Raw genomic sequence first — 18,044 nt, 5'->3', positions numbered from 1 at the left:
TTAGGCGTTGCCACACATAATCTGTGTTACATATGCTCTTGTTTGTTAAAACAACTCTAAAAATGTAAAAATCATTATTAGCTCATAAGCTGTATGAAGATTGTACGAAGGTGGGCTGTGGGCCAGGTTTGGTAGTTTTCAGACCCTGATCTAGCTGACAGTAGTGGGTACCGACCGCAGATCGGCTGGGTCTTTGAAGCTGGGGAAGACAGCTATGTCGCCCAACACAGAAGGCCAGGAAGTCTGGGGACTTAACACCCACTGACTGATGGGAGATGGTGAATAAATATCTCAGCTCTGTGTGGGAGACCCTAAGGAGTGCATTCACACTATTTCCTAGAATATCCTTATGGGCTTAAGTTCCAGCAACTGGCCAAATAAATCCCCTTTAGTGCCTGCTTTCCCAGTTCTTCCCTGATTCCACTCACCTACAGCATGTCTTGTACCTCCCAGTTAAACTGCTGACCTTTGTCTAGAATCTGCCTCTGGGGAAAGTCAAACGAATATATCTATCCTTAGTAGCACAGCTATTAGTGCAGGAATGCAGCGCTTCTGTGCCACTGGCTTAACAGTCAAGCAGTGAAAGATGAGGAAATGGCATCGGAGTGAGAAAAGTGGTGACCCGTGTCTTGCCCATGTTATGGCAACACATCTGTGATAGCTTCTTGGCTGGGAGGCTGTGGAGATCGGACCACAGCCCTCACTCGCCTCTAAATATTGGATGCGATGTTCCCTAAAATGAATCTGCCAAGTGCATGTGCTAAATTGGCTTAGCTCTGTTTAAAGTCTTTTTAGTAAGTGACCAAGCCCTGCCTATCTTGGCTTCTCCACGTCTCCCATGTCTTTCCCTTCCGGTCTGTCCAATGTCCACGGGGCAAATACAGTCATCTCCCCGGTGGATGTGGATATGGTGCTCCGTGGTGGGAAGCCCCCTATACCGCAGAGGACAGAAAGCTAAAACCCTCAAACCTCAGGCTTTCTTGCTGCGAGAATTCCAGATGCAGTCAAGTGTCCACTGATCAGATGCTCTTGCAGGGAAGGGTGACAATTCAGGAACGTCTGACGTTTTGTGGGCAAGCTGTGGAGGCATTGGCTTTATTCTGTGGCAGCGATAGCAGAAGTCCCATATCTGGTCACTACTTTCATGTGTGGGACACATGGGGCCCCCTGTGGTCCATCTGCCTTTTGTTGGTACAGACTTGGAGGGCATGGTGACACAGCCTGGATACAACGTCCTGGTCTCTGGACTATAGCAAGGGCAGCGTGTTAGTGGAGCTAAGGGTTCCGGGGCAGCTTCTCATTCCCCTCTGCCCCATCTCTGGCACCGTTAGCCCATCTCCTGGTCTGCGATGCTGAGCAAGGAGCTGTTCTCAGAGGCCTATCCTGGGCTGGCCCACCCGTCTTGCCAATTATCTTATAGGCACTAATTTCTACGATCAAATCCCTTCTGCTTCAACATAGCTAGAGTAGTTTGTGCCCCGCACTGAACCCAGGCTAACACAGTCTGAGACGGCATTCTTGCCTTCCAGTCTTCCCTTGGAGAGAGCAGGCATCCCCGCCCTGTTCTTACTTTGCATGGGCTACAAGGCCCTCCCCAAATTAGCACCTGCCCATGGCTTCAGCTTAGTTCCCTCCGGCACTCCCTTGCAGCCTGCAGGCAGCTGAATGAAACAGTTCACCACATTGGCCACGCAAGTTAACATCTGTTCTTTGCACACTCCGTTTCCTTGCACGTCTTGCCCCCTCTACCAGGAATGCCCACCCCAGCTTTGTGCTTGCTTCCACCCTTGGGTCTCTTTAGTCCTTTCTCCATAGACCATGAGTTTTAACTTCACATTTATTCAAGTTATCTTTTGGTTCAAAGGCAGGGTCCAAATCCCAGCTCTGACTCCTAATAGCTCTGTGACCATGGGCAAGTTGTTTAACTTCTCTGTACCTGAGTTTCCTCATTTTCAAAATGGGGATAATAGAAAGACAGATACCAAATGAGCTCACATATATGTGGAATCTAAAAGCCAACAACAAAAATGAGCTCACGGATACAGAGAACAAACTGGTGGTTACCAGGGGCGCCTGGGGTGGGGAGTGGGTGAAATGGGTGAAGGGGGTCAAAAGGTACAAGTTTCCAGGTATAAAATAAATCCTGGGGATGTCGGAAAAAAATAAAAATGGGAAGGATAATAGTATTTACTTCAGTGGGTGTTTTAGCTGTGCTTTCTTAGATTTGTTATGTCTGTTTGGCAGCTGTTCATCACAGGGCCAAACTATCTACCGAAGTGTTGACCTCTTCCTTGTGAGTCGGCCTGCGTGTGCAGACCAGCTGATCCAAGGCCAAGTCCCCCACCCCCTTCTTATCCAGTTCTCACACACCAAAGCAATATTTCCCCTGCCCTAAAGCACCCTAGGACCAAGTACTAGGCAACTGGAGACCACCCCTATAGCTCGAAGCCCCCTGGAATTATTCAGATCAGCCAATCCTAGACTGTTTGCTCTGCCTTGCCTTGCCTTTCCTGCAGAAACCCCAGCAAAGGCTCTGGCCTAGACTTCCACCTCCTGACCAAAACCTGCCTCTGTGTGCTGTGACCTTCCTTTCCGGAAACATGAGTAATAAAAGTCTTCTTTCAGTGGCATCAACCTCTTGATGTCATCACTCAGTCACTTCCACAAATTAAAATCCCACAGGTGTAATTTTAGAACAATAAGATTGTGTGAGGAGTAAATTAGTAAAAACTTCTAAAGAGCTTAGCTGAGTGTCTGGCACATAGGAAGAGAAGTATGAGTGTTAGTGTTACTATTAATAAATAGCTTCCCATTGAACTTGGAATAAAATTCAAAGCCCTTCCTTACTTGAGGTTCTACAGGCTCATGCCCCTCCCTCTTCCGTGGTCCTGGGACCTGTGCAGTGGCACGTAGGCCTGTGCTCAGAAGGGCCCTGTGATTGGTTTAATGCTGGACTGTTGCCATCCTGAAATTCTTAGTATGTTCCCAAAGTTCATTTCGTACTGGACCCCACAAAGCATGAAGCCAGCTGAACCACTCGCACACTAAGATCCAGCCCCATCAGCCTTCTTTTGGCCCTTTATACACTCCAAATTCTTCCCTCTCTCTACCTGAAATAATCTTTCCCTTTCTCTTCATTTGATGAATTCCCATACGTCCTCAGCTTAAATGTCCTCTTCTCAGACAGGCCTTTCTGGAGCATCCTTGCCCCCCTGCTCCCATCCCGTTATTCTGTATCTTAGCTCCTTGCTTCTTCCTTTATAGGAAGGATGTGGTATTTGTTAGATGTGAACCTGTCTCTCTTACTAGAATCAAGAATGTCACTTCCATGAGGGTAGAACCACATCTGACTTGTTGGCTGTGATATCCTCCGCATTTAGCACAAAGCCTGACAAATAGTAGGCTCTCAGTAAATATTTGTTGGGTGAGTGAACCCAGGACCTGCTTTAAGATCAAATTGCTGACCTCACCAAAGCTGATCATTCCCTTGGTCCCATCACCACTCTTTCTCTGAATACCTTCTAGCATAGAGTTGTATTGTTTACATGGCTAATTCTGATTTCTCTGAATTTTAGACAGCACAAAAATCTATATATGGTCTCTTCTCCCTAATCCCTGGCTGAATCATGAATTTAAGGATTAGATGTAGGGAGATTTGGGGGTCCTTCTGTTATCTACGAGGATGATAAAGGTAAATTATTCTTTGACAGGTTAAGGATGCAAATTGTCATTTCTTGGGTAACCACTAAAAGAATAGCAAAGGAGGATTAGGGTATAATTTTCAAACTAATAGGAGAGAAAAGCAGAATTTAAAAAAAACAATCTAAAGGAAGACAGAAATGGGCGGGGGGAAGGAACAGATGTAACAAACGAAGCCCATAAGAAGGTGGTAGATTTATATCTAAATATGTCAGTAATTATTTTATATACAACGGCTTAAATGATCAAGTTCAAGGGCAAAGATTTTCATACTAGGTTTAAAAAACCCTGAACTGTATGTTGTTTAACACAAGAATGATAAAATTTGAAAGCAAAGGTTTAAAAATATATATCATATAAACACTAAAAGAAATATGTAGCTATTTAATATCTGAAAAATAGATTTTTTTTAAGACATTAAAAAGAAAGATAAAGAAGACTAGTTCCATAATAACAGGTTCACTTTGCCAGGAAGATAAAAGATATTTAAATATGTATACACCAAATCATGTGGCCTAAAAAGACAAAGCAAAATTTGATAGAACTATGAAGAGTAGAGGAGTGTATAGATAATCCACCAATAAAGTAGGAGGTTTAATCATGCTTTTGGAAGCAGAATAAACACATCAGATTTTAAAAACATGACTTGACTGGACTCCAGGCCCCAGTGGCTTTACCAGTCAGATTTATCACATATTTAAGGGAGAAATAACTCCAATATTACATAAATCCTCCCAGCTAGGAAAACACATAGTACTCCCCAATTCATTTTATGAGACTAATACTATCTTTATTCCAAAACCTAATAGGGACAGTTTGAGAAAGAAAAATTATAAACCAATTTTATTCAAAAATTGGACAAAACTCCTAAATAAAATATTAGTAAATGAAATCAATTTTAAAAAGGAGTAATGCATCATGACCAAGTTGGATTTATCTCAATAATTGAAGGTTGAGTCAACATTAGAAAAATCCATCATAAAGTCAGCATATTAACAGATTAAATGAGATAGTCTTATTTTAATAGATGCAGACAGTTTGTTTAAAACTCACATTCTTTTATGATAAAATAGTTAGCAAATCTGAAACCTAATGGTAAGAAAAGAGAAAGCTTTCCTTTTGAATTAGCAAAGAGATAGATATCTATTATCATTTATATTTACTACTGCATTGAAGACCATAAGCAAGAAAAAGAAAGAAAAGATATAGGATAGGAAAGAAAGAAATCTAACATTCATACATTTTGACTGTGTATATAAAGATTCTAAATATAAATTAAAATAACTAACATAAATTTAAGGTGGTTGAATAAAACATTTGAAATGAAATTTTTAAAATATCATAAGTATCACATAGCATAAAAAAGTATCACATACCTAGAAATTAATCTTGCAAAAGGCATTTCAGTCCTCTGGGAAGAACTTGCACAATTTTATTGAGAGAGATTAAAGAATACCTCAATCAATAAAAGAAGAGGTAGACCATGTTCATGGATTTTTAAGACTCAGTATGTAAACAGTCAATTTCCAACATACTGAATTATAAATTCAATGCAATCCAATCAAAATTCCAACAGGGTGTTTTTCTGGCTAGTTTGTTTAAAAATACATATGGAAATGCAAAGGGACAAGAATATCCATGACACTCTTGAAGGAAAAGATAGCAAAACTACTCTATTTAGCAAAATGTAATTATAAGCCTATAGAGATTAAAACAGTATGGTTCTGGTACAGGAATAGACAGTTCTGAAATAGACACATACACAAAGACATCTGATTATGACAAAGAACAGTGAGGTAAGGACAAAGTTTTCAGTAAGTGTTACTAAGACGACTAAATCCACATGAACAATATAAAATATAAGTGAAAAGCAAAATAATAAAACGTTGAGAATACAGGAGATTATATTCACGATTCCAGGGTCAGGAAATACTCTTAAGACACAAAATGACTAATCTTTAAAAAAATGGTAAATATGTACTATATTAAAATTAATAATTTTATCAAAATACCTCATTAAAAGAATTAAAAGGTAAGATACACAGTGTGAAGATATAGTTTTAACACATATAACTGACGAAAGGCTTGTAGCAGACTATATAAATAACTCCTACAAATCAGTAAGGAAACCCCAATAGAAAAATGGACAAAAGACCTGAACAGGAATCCATAAAAGATGATACGCAAATGTTCAATAAACAAATGCAAAGGTATTCTATCTCACTACAACCAAGGAAATGAAAATTAAAACCATGACCCACAACTAGATACCCACAGACTTAAAAGTTAAAGATGTTTTAACAATACCAAATATGTGTAGTAACAGGAATTCTCATAGCCTCCTGGCAAACATGTACAGTAGTAATACAACTAATGGGAAATTAGATTGGCATTATCTAGTAAAGTGGTTGGCAATGTTTTGCAGGCAGCTTCTAGGATGGCCCCAGTGATCCTTGTCTCCTGGTATGAACATTTTTGTGTAATCCCCTCCCCTTAAATGAGGGCTGGACATAGTGACTTGCTTCCAATGAATAAAACATGGCGAAAAACGATGGGCCGTCACTTCTAAAAATTAAGTTACAACAGAAAACTTTCCAGCTTTCTGGCTCACACTCTCCCTTTCCCAACCTCGCTCTCTCTCTCTCTCTCTCTCTCGTGCTCATTCTGATGAAGCAAGCCACTATGTTCTAAGCTGCCCAAGGAGAGGTCCATGTGACAAGAAAGCAATGGTACCGTCTGGTCAATAGCACACAAGGAAATGCATCGTCCCAACAATCACGTGAGTGATCTTGGAAGCAGATTCTTCCCTAGTGAGTCTCAGGATGACTGCAGCCTTGTGAGAAACCCTAAGCCAGAGGACCCAGCTAGGCTGTGGCCAGGTTCCAGACCCACAGAAACTGAGATAATAATGTTTTAAGCCACTTAGTTTTGTAGTAACTTGTTATGCAGCAATAGCTAACTAATACAAATGTCAGCCAGGCTAGACTGTCTGTGTTAACTCAGCACCATAGTTCCCTTGCATGTTGCAGAGCTAAGCATCTCAGGATCCCTTTTCCTGTATGAGTCCTGGTTTGTTACAGTGTGAGGAATGCACATGAGATAGAGGGTGTAACTGGGTTTTTTTTTTTTTTTTTTTTTGAATGTGCCACGTGGCTTATGGGATCCTAGTTCCCTGACCAGGGATCGAACCCAGGCCCCGGCAGTGAAAGCGCCGAGTCCTAGCCACTGGGCTGCCAGGGAACTCCCTAGAGAGCATAACTGAGCTCAGCCAGAATCATGGTTTTCCAGCCTACTCCACCCACAGCTTCCCCGTCTCTGTTGGAGGAACTCCATCCTTTTAGCTGCCAGCCCAAAACACCTGGAGTTTTTCTTTTGGTCTCTAACACAGTATATCCAATCCATAAAGAAATCCTGATAGCTGTAGTTTTAGAAGACAGCCTGAATCTGACCATTTCTATCTCCTCCATTGCCATCGTGCTGGTCCAGTTCCACATCATCTCGTCTGGACTAAATAGTTTAATTCACCTTCACGGCATCTTCATTTCTTATCTTAAGAGTCTATTCTCACCAAATGCGAGCGATGCTTTTAAAAAGTCAAATCATAAACTCTGCTGCTCAAAACCGTGAATAGCTCCCATTTCCAGAGTAAAATCAAAGCCTTATTGTGGCCCACACGCCCTACGTGATCTTTCCCTGTCTCCCTTCGGACCTCATCTCTACTGTTTCCCTCCTTGTTCCCTCTGCTGCAGCCACAATGGCCTCCTTGCTCTTCCTCAAACACCCCAGGCACGCTCTGCCCTAAGCCTTTGCCTAGGCTGCTCCCTCCTTTGCAGCAGCTTTTCTCAAAGGAGGCTCTGTAAATCACCTAGAGGACTGATTCAGTAGGTGTGGGGTGAGCCTGAGAATCTGCATTTTCTAATAAGTTTCCAAGAGATGCTGATGTGCAGACCATACCCTAGGGCATCTATTGATGCAATATATTAAATTCTCTCCTGTGCATCTAGAATAAATGTTACATACCATCCAGGGGAGAACTGTGAAAATAATCACCAACACCATTTTGTCTTTGTTCAGGTGTCACCTTCTTAGTGAGACCTACCCAGATGACCCTACTTAATACTGTGATCTCTCCCCATCTCCATTTTCTCACCTCCCCCCCCTTATTTCGTCTCCTTTTCTTTTTCTGCCATAGCACTTAAGACCTAATGTACTGTGATTTACTTACTTGTATGTGGTTTACTGTCTCTCTCCTAACTAGAATGTAAATTCCAAGATACAGGGATCTTTGGTTTTTATTCCAAGGACTGAACAGACTTTTTTGAATATAAATGAAATACTTGATTTGCAAATGAGTTGAATCCTTTCGTCTTCCCAGCAGAATATAAACTCATTTTTTTAAAATGTACTAACTGAACTACATATGTTCATAGGAAGAGCACAGTAGTGGCAAAAACAGACTTTTGAGATCAGATACACTGGATTCAAAAATCAGCTTCACTATTTACTAGCTAGAAGTTTACACTAGGTTAATGTCACATCCCTTGGGCTCAGGGTCTTTAAAGGGTGGTAATAGGAGGTGATTGTTAAAAATTAGACAAATATATAAAAAATTTCTAGCACAGTCCTTGTCACTAACAAAGTGCTCAATAAATATCACTTCTCCTTTGACACCTCACCTCCTCTAGCCCACATTTCATTTAAAGGACAGGCTAATTAAAAGCCAGTCTTTTAGTTCCCCATGGAACTATGTAGAAAGGCACACTTCTTAAAAATAAAAATCTCTAATGACCTTCGGGAGAACTCTGTTTCAAAACTTAACATTGAAACCTTTTACCTAACCTTTCCATAGCAACTTCAGGTGAAAAGTTTTCCAATGTACATCAAATATCGTGTAGACTAATGATAATACTTTGCTATTTTACTGACACTGAGAAAAGAAATACTTCAAGTTCAACCCCCATAAAATATTGGAATCTCCACGGACAGTATTCATCCACAAATGGGTTTCTGGGCAAGAGGCTCCTTGGGTTCTAGTGACCATCCTAAGTGGTACCCAAACCCCACTGCAGAACTAAAACCTCACATCTCTCATCCCAAGCATTTTATTTTATTTTTATTTATTTATTTATTGTTTTTTTTGCGGTACGCGGGCCTCTCACTGCTGTGGCCTCTCCCGTTGTGGAGCACAGGCTCCGGACGCGCAGGCTCAGCGGCCGTGGCTCACGGGCCCAGCCGCTCCGCGGCATGTGGGATCTTCCCGGACCGGGGCACGAACCCGCGTCCCCTGCATCGGCAGGCGGACTCCCAACCACTGCGCCACCAGGGAAGCCCCCCAAGCATTTTAGAGAGAGAGAATTGTTTACTAATGCGAATATTCTGCCCACCCGCCTCAGGAATAAATGCCCTGTACAGGAGCATTAACAATGACAGTACTTTCACAATCGTGGTGACACGTAGGCGTGGTATTCGTACTGTTTATGCTGCACATTCATGCGTGACCTGATATTGCTGAAATAGTCTTTTTATTTCTGAACATTCCAAAACAGCAGTGTACACAGTAACAAATATTAAGTCATATACCATAAGAAAGCATTCATTAGTGCAAATGGATTTTGTAAAAGGTCTATCAAAAAGATTTATTTGCTTTAAAATGCGTTCATTTCCAGAAGCATTATTAATAAAATGTTACAGTTTCATCTTCTGTAAAAGTATTGAAAATCAATTGTAGTACAGTAGCAAACATTGCAGGTATTAAGTGCAATGAGCTTGTGATGCCATTATAAATATGAAACCCACGTATGACAATAAATTAACAATGAAAATGACAAGACCATTTCACTCTGTTGTCTGGCTGTCTCAGTGCTCAATGCTTCAGATTACATTGTGCTCATTCAACATAAAATTATGTCTCTCAAATTGTCATGATGGATTTTTGCCGATATATCCCTAGAGCTAAAAAAATAGTACCTTACCACAAAAATATTTTTATGGCACAAAATTTAAGTTGTTCCACAGTGGTTCACGTAGGTGTAAAAAGAAATAGGCACAAAAAATAAAATTCCTGTAAACTATAAAAAAGTAAATTTCAAAGCATACATTATAGAACCTGGCTGTAAAGATGCAGTGTATTAAAATACAGAACATGTAATGGGAAGATGTTTAGAACATGTAAGTAAGTAAATTGAACAAGTTACTTTAAGAAACTCAGATGGCAAAGAAAGCATTATGGATACATCTCAATTCTCTCAAAAAGGATTCAGGTACATATCAGTTCTACAAAAACTTCCTAGCTCTAAGTGTCACAATACTGCAACCACGGATTTGTGAACGCTGCAGTATCTCAGGCAAATATTTAAGTGCAATAATTAGTCTCTGGTGATTGGTCCATTGAAAAACAATGCAGCGAATATGTTAAAACGCAGAAGGGAAAGAATATCCCGACATCCGCTGTTACCCAGCCAGCTAGGTAACACGACCCTCATTTTCCACTTCTTTCCAGCTGTTCAAACGTACATAGAACTGCATCAGTAGCAACCATCTCTCCAGTTTCCATCCCTCAGAGTGCTGAGTGAAGACAGAGGCTTTGGAGGCTGAAGGAAACTATAAAGGAATGCAAAAAGGACACGGCTTGTAAGTAATCCCACGAGTCCCATCACTTACTTTGATCTACTCTTCGCCACTCCAGCAGTGACAACGTGCTGGCACCTTCCCAAGTGTGCCTTGTATTTCTGGGCCTTCAACATGCTCATCTGATGGAAAGCCCAGTTCTTGGCACGTTGCCATGCATGTTGTATGTGCACAAGCAGATTTGCAACCTAAGTGGAAAATGATCAATATCCTTAGTGTATAAAGAATATTTTAAAATCAGAAACAGATAAACTCAGGAGAAAAATGGCCTAAAAACATAAGTGGTTACTTCACTGAATACAAATTGAAAATTTCTTCATGTTTTTCTGTCTTACAAATAATCAAAGATTTGCCTATTATATCGGCAGAGAATTTAAAAAGAATGATAATACCCAATGTTTGCATAAGTTTCTGGAAACAGACCCTCTCATTGTCTGGCAGTGACGGCCCTTCCAAGAGGTTAGTTTGAAGACATATATCCGAGGATAAATGGACTGTCCACAATGACCTACATACATCAGATTATGTGATTCTATTCAGTCACAAATGCAACACAGCCCGGCATTGAACAAACGTGCACCAAAATGATTTCTGTCTGGATAGTAGGATTACTTTCCTGTGTTTGTTTTACAATAGTTTCTGAATTTGTTTTTGATCTGAGCACCTATTTATCAGAAAATAAAAAGTATAGCTACCCGATGCATAAAGAAAAAATTACTTGTCCTCACATCCTTTTCACACTTTTACCATGGTTCCCTCCCTCTCCTCCAAATCCTAATTTCCTGTAAGAGTTGATTTACTGCCTCCATTTTCTCATCTTCTACGCTGTCCTCAACTCGCTTTTATGGAATTGTTGTTAACCATAAGACACTCTAGGAGATCCAGTTCAAGAAGGGCATGTCACAACCATAAGATCATCCAACGGGTGCCCTGCAAGCAGGCTGGAATTTTGAAAGAAAAAAAAAAAAAAATTCTACCTGGAACATACCAAACTTACACCAACATAAGCTAATAAAGCCCCAGTTAAATATCACTAAGATGCTTTTAAAATCATGACTGTTGGGGGAGGGTGTGTATGTGCATGTGCCTAACGACATTTTTGCCCATTTTGATTAAAAATTGATTAAAAAGGTATTGAACCCAGAGGCAGGAGGTCCCGAGTCAGGCCAGAAGGGGCAGAGTGACCTACCAGGGTTATAGACAAAGGAAAAGTCAGGATGGTTCCCGGAGCAGCTTCTACTTGCAGACTGCAAACGAGGCCATGCAGACGAACGAGCAAAGGTTCTTACCTTCTGACAGGCTGTGCAATTTTGCTTCGAGGCAGGTTACTCCCATTTATTGCCAATGAAGGTCTTGGGAGTGCGCTGCGGCCCATTATCCCAGAAGCTGCAGCTTTGTTGGGGGCAGGGATCCCCGTGTTGGAGTATAACTGTAAGCCGTTGGATAAAGGCATGTTACTGCTGCCTTGAACGGTTGGACTCACGTAGGCTGTGGCTTTAAGAGGCTGCCGGACAGACACTGGGAAATGTCCCACGCTGTGGATTCTGTGTTGAAGCTGCCCTGGTGACGGAACTAGAAGAACAAAGGACACTCACATGGGAGAACGCCTACCACTATCTACACGTGTGTTACGTTCGAAGAAGCTGATACTGTTGAAAAGGTTTTACATATAAAGAAATTTATCAACGTATATGCATGTAGATAAATGACATACGAGTTCCAGACTGCATTTAGTATTGGCGAATTCTACTTCCTGACAAGCGTCCCCTTCTCTGTCGATCAGCAGCATTTCTGAGTGCCTGACTATATTTAGAAGCCACAGCTGGAACAACAACCTTCCTTCCTTTAACAAATTTGAGCATCTCTGAGTTCTCACAGGATTTCTTGCTTGCTTGCTTGTTTGCTTGGAAGACATTAGGATTTCTTGATGGTTGCACTGGGGATGGTTTCATGAGGATGAAACAAGGGGACAATTTAATAGCAGCAATTATAGTAATTATAGAAGGGAAGACAGGTGGCATTGGTAGGCACAGCTTATTACAGACATATTTCTCAAATAATTTTCATCATGACATTTCTCTCATAGGGTTGGTGGGAAAATTAAATGAGTTAATCCACATAAAGCCTTACAATGGCTGAGTAACCACTCAGCAAGTACTGCCTGGATAACAGCAGCAGAATCTGTGAAATGGAGGGAGCTCTCTGGGTAAGAACCCTTAAGAACTTCATCAATATACTGGCCCATCACTGTGCACTATTTCACATTAGAAAACAATGAACTGTTTGGCAGAAATTAAATTTTATAAATCCTTTTCTCCAAGGAAACAACTGAATCACAAATTTAACATAAACTTCTTATACATACAACGTTACCTGTTGTTTACTAACCACTCTAGCCTCTGCTGCCTAGTACACTTGTGATGCGGTTAACACAAACAGACCCTGTTTTCTAAAACAGTTTAACTGATTTTGAACTTAAGCACAGAAGATACAATAGATATCTCTTTGATAAAAAGTGAGGAGAAAGACAAAAAAAGGTCTATGGTTTTATTTAATATCTCTTGAAAATATTTCCTTAAATTAGTTTTGTTCAAGTATACATTAGGTGAAATCTATATATAGGAATGCTGATGTATGTGTACAGTAGCCAAAAAATTCGATGAAAAATGAGGTCTGTAAGATTCTGCTCTAGTTCTGTTTCCATCTAGCTTTAGAGACACAGTAAACTTGCGTTGGCTGGCAAATCATCTCTAAGATCCTTTCCAACCAATTCTACAATTCCTTAATTTAGTAGCTTCTAACTGTGAATGTTCCAGCATCTTGGCTTATCAACTGTAACAAACATACCCCACAAATGCAAGAAGTTAATAACAGAGGAAACTGGAGGAGGTGAAGGGGGACATGCGGGGATATATGGGAACCTCTGTACTTCTCGCTCAATTCTTTTGTAAACCTCAAACTGCTCAAAAACAGTCTTAATTTTTTTTAAAAACTCAACAGGTGAATTTGGCCCAATTTCTTCTGAAACACAATATACGTAAAGTACCTAAATGTTAAGCCTAGAGCGGAATGAAATTTTGAAGTGAACACACGCGTGTAACCATATCCACAGCAAGACGTGAAACGCTGCCAGCACCTCAGCAGGCTCTCACATACCCTCTCCCCGTCAGTAGTCCCCCAAAGTGACTTATTTGCACTTTTATCACCACAGACTAGTTATTCCTACGTTGAACTTCAGGTAAATGGAATTATATAGTATGTTCTCTTCTTTGGCTTCTTTGACTCAATATTATGTTTTTGAGATTCATCCATATTTGCATTGCTATGGGTATTCCATTGAATGAATGTCAAAATCCATTCTCCTGATGATGAAAAGCTTGGTTATTTCTAAGCTTGGGGTTTTACGAACATTCTTGAATGTGCATTGGTGTTCAGATGCATTATGTTATGGGTATATTCCAAATTTATAACTATTAGGATAAATGAAGTTATTAGCAAAGCTGCTGAATACATCAAAATACAAAAATCAATCGTATTTCTAAATACCAGCAAACTAGTAGAAACTAAAATTTGAAAAAGATACTATTTATAAAAAACATTTTAAAAATAAAATACTTAGGAATAAATTATAGATGTATTAACCTCTATATAGAAAGCTACAAAACTTTGAGAGACAAGATGATCTAAATAAATGAAAGAATGTTCCATGTTAATGCATTAGAAAACTAATATTGTTCTAAAACTAATACCAATTCTAAAATTTATCTACAGATTCAATAAAATTTCAAAATCATTTGAAATGAAGTTACAGAATAGCTATTCAAGGAGATACTCCTATTACTCCAATTAATTCTCCTACACACAAGATAGATAACCACCCTTGAGTTTAAAAAAATAACAAAAAGAAACTAGTTAAGATCAATAGACACAATCCTAATTTTACAAATGAGAAAACAAGAATCAGAAAGGACATGTAGCTTTCCTATGAACTTATGATTAAGAAAAGACCCAGGGACTTCCCTGGTGGCACAGTGGTTAAGAATCCGCCTGCCAGTACAGAGGACACAGGTTCGAGCCCTGGTCCGGGAAGATCCCACACGCCGTGAAGCAACTAAGCCCGTGCGCCACAACTACTGAGCCTGCAGTCTAGAGCCCGCGAGCCACAACTACTGAAGCCCGAATGCCTAGAGCCTGTGCTCCGCAACAGGAGAAGCCACCGCAATGAGAAGCCCGCGCACCGGAAGGAAGAGTAGCTCCCGCTCACCGCAGCTAGAGAAAGCCAGCGCACGGCAACGAAGACCCAAAGCAGCCAAAAATAAATAAAATAAATTTTAAAAAAACACCCAAACTCAAGTTTTTGACTACTAACCCAGTGTCTTCCTTCTATATCAGGCTGCCTCTCCAACTTTCTCTATCCCACCTTTGTTCACTCCAGAAAGTAGAACGGTCCAGAACTAGGAATCTTCATGATACACACTTAGAATATATAAAGAATATTCTCTTACAATGCTTAGGAATAAAAGTCAATGAGAGGGCTTCCCTGGTGGTGCAGTGGTTGGGAGTCCGCCTGCTGATTCAGGGGACGCGGGTTCGTGCCCCGGTCCGGGAAGATCCCACATGCCGTGGAGCGGCTGGGCCCGTGAGCCACGGCCGCTGAGCCTGCGCGTCCGGAGCCTGTGCTCCGCAACGGAAGAGGCCACAACAGTGAGAGGCCCGCGTACCCATTTAGTATTGGAGAATTCTACTTCCTGACAAGCGTCCCCTTCTCTGTTGATCAGCAGCATTTCTGAGTGCCTGACTATATTTAGAAGCCACAGCTGGAACAACAACCTTCCTTCCTTTAACAAATTTGAGCATCTCTGAGTTCTCACAGGATTTCTTGCTTGCTTGCTTGCTTGCTTGGAAGACATTAGGATTTCTTGATGGTTGCACTGGGGATGGTTTCATGAGGATGAAACAAGGGGACAATTTAATAGCAGCAATTATAGTAATTATAGAAGGGAAGACAGGTGGCATTGGTAGGCACGGCTTATTACAGACATATTTCTCAAATAATTTTCATCATGACATTTCTCTCATAGGGTTGGTGGGAAAATTAAATGAGTTAATCCACATAAAGCCTTACAATGGCTGAGTAACCACTCAGCAAGTACTGCCTGGATAACAGCAGCAGAATCTGTGAAATGGAGGGAGCTCTCTGGGTAAGAACCCTTAAGAACTTCATCAATATACTGGCCCATCACTGTGCACTATTTCACATTAGAAAACAATGAACTGTTTGGCAGAAATTAAATTTTATAAATCCTTTTCTCCAAGGAAACAACTGAATCACAAATTTAACATAAACTTCTTATACATACAACGTTACCTGTTGTTTACTAACCACTCTAGCCTCTGCTGCCTAGTACACTTGTGATGCGTTTAACACAAACAGACCCTGTTTTCTAAAACAGTTTAACTGATTTTGAACTTAAGCACAGAAGATACAATAGATATCTCTTTGATAAAAAGTGAGGAGAAAGACAAAAAAAGGTCTATGGTTTTATTTAATATCTCTTGAAAATATTTCCTTAAATTAGTTTTGTTCAAGTATACATTAGGTGAAATCTATATATAGGAATGCTGATGTATGTGTACAGTAGCCAAAAAATTCGATGAAAAATGAGGTCTGTAAGATTCTGCTCTAGTTCTGTTTCCATCTAGCTTTAGAGACACAGTAAACTTGTGTTGGCTGGCAAATCATCTCTAAGATCCTTTCCAACCAATTCTACAATTCCTTAATTTAGTAGCTTCTAACTGTGAATGTTCCAGCATCTTGGCTTATCAACTGTAACAAACATACCCCACAAATGCAAGAAGTTAATAACAGAGGAAACTGGAGGAGGTGAAGGGGGACATGCGGGGATATATGGGAACCTCTGTACTTCTCGCTCAATTCTTTTGTAAACCTCAAACTGCTCAAAAACAGTCTTAATTTTTTTTAAAAACTCAACAGGTGAATTTGGCCCAATTTCTTCTGAAACACAATATACGTAAAGTACCTAAATGTTAAGCCTAGAGCGGAATGAAATTTTGAAGTGAACACACGCGTGTAACCATATCCACAGCAAGACGTGAAACGCTGCCAGCACCTCAGCAGGCTCTCACATACCCTCTTCCCCGTCAGTAGTCCCCCAAAGTGACTTATTTGCACTTTTATCACCACAGACTAGTTATTCCTACGTTGAACTTCAGGTAAATGGAATTATATAGTATGTTCTCTTCTTTGGCTTCTTTGACTCAATATTATGTTTTTGAGATTCATCCATATTTGCATTGCTATGGGTATTCCATTGAATGAATGTCAAAATCCATTCTCCTGATGATGAAAAGCTTGGTTATTTCTAAGCTTGGGGTTTTACGAACATTCTTGAATGTGCATTGGTGTTCAGATGCATTATGTTATGGGTATATTCCAAATTTATAACTATTAGGATAAATGAAGTTATTAGCAAAGCTGCTGAATACATCAAAATACAAAAATCAATCGTATTTCTAAATACCAGCAAACTAGTAGAAACTAAAATTTGAAAAAGATACTATTTATAAAAAACATTTTAAAAATAAAATACTTAGGAATAAATTATAGATGTATTAACCTCTATATAGAAAGCTACAAAATTTTGAGAGACAAGATGATCTAAATAAATGAAAGAATGTTCCATGTTAATGCATTAGAAAACTAATATTGTTCTAAAACTAATACCAATTCTAAAATTTATCTACAGATTCAATAAAATTTCAAAATCATTTGAAATGAAGTTACAGAATAGCTATTCAAGGAGATACTCCTATTACTCCAATTAATTCTCCTACACACAAGATAGATAACCACCCTTGAGTTTAAAAAAATAACAAAAAGAAACTAGTTAAGATCAATAGACACAATCCTAATTTTACAAATGAGAAAACAAGAATCAGAAAGGACATGTAGCTTTCCTATGAACTTATGATTAAGAAAAGACCCAGGGACTTCCCTGGTGGCACAGTGGTTAAGAATCCGCCTGCCAGTACAGAGGACACAGGTTCGAGCCCTGGTCCGGGAAGATCCCACACGCCGTGAAGCAACTAAGCCCGTGCGCCACAACTACTGAGCCTGCAGTCTAGAGCCCGCGAGCCACAACTACTGAAGCCCGAATGCCTAGAGCCTGTGCTCCGCAACAGGAGAAGCCACCACAATGAGAAGCCCGCGCACCGGAAGGAAGAGTAGCTCCCGCTCACCGCAGCTAGAGAAAGCCAGCGCACGGCAACGAAGACCCAAAGCAGCCAAAAATAAATAAAATAAATTTTAAAAAAACACCCAAACTCAAGTTTTTGACTACTAACCCAGTGTCTTCCTTCTATATCAGGCTGCCTCTCCAACTTTCTCTATCCCACCTTTGTTCACTCCAGAAAGTAGAACGGTCCAGAACTAGGAATCTTCATGATACACACTTAGAATATATAAAGAATATTCTCTTACAATGCTTAGGAATAAAAGTCAATGAGAGGGCTTCCCTGGTGGTGCAGTGGTTGGGAGTCCGCCTGCTGATTCAGGGGACGCGGGTTCGTGCCCCGGTCCGGGAAGATCCCACATGCCGTGGAGCGGCTGGGCCCGTGAGCCACGGCCGCTGAGCCTGCGCGTCCGGAGCCTGTGCTCCGCAACGGAAGAGGCCACAACAGTGAGAGGCCCGCGTACC

General features: G+C 40.5%; 1 protein-coding gene across 3 annotated transcripts in view; it reads right to left on the bottom strand.

The window, feature by feature from the left end:
- Nucleotides 1-9,309: 9,309 nt before the first annotated feature.
- Nucleotides 9,310-18,044, bottom strand: part of SLAIN1 (SLAIN motif family member 1) — a 57,067-nt gene continuing 48,332 nt past the window's right edge. Inside the window, exons 7-8 of one of the 3 annotated variants that reach the window (XM_024123256.1) lie at nucleotides 11,616-11,898; nucleotides 9,310-10,299 (exon numbers count right to left, since the gene is read on the bottom strand). In XM_024123256.1, the coding sequence (XP_023979024.1) occupies nucleotides 10,224-10,299; nucleotides 11,616-11,898 (359 nt within the window). In that variant the 3' untranslated portion in view covers nucleotides 9,310-10,223. The remainder of the gene's footprint in view (nucleotides 10,300-11,615; nucleotides 11,899-18,044) is intronic. The other 2 variants (XM_007117840.3, XM_007117841.3) reach the window with 2 other exon arrangements.

The sequence above is a fragment of the Physeter macrocephalus genome, chromosome 13 (assembly GCF_002837175.3).
Source record: "Physeter macrocephalus isolate SW-GA chromosome 13, ASM283717v5, whole genome shotgun sequence".
Taxonomy (NCBI): domain Eukaryota; kingdom Metazoa; phylum Chordata; class Mammalia; order Artiodactyla; family Physeteridae; genus Physeter; species Physeter macrocephalus.
This window is presented reverse-complemented; position numbering and strand designations above follow the sequence as displayed.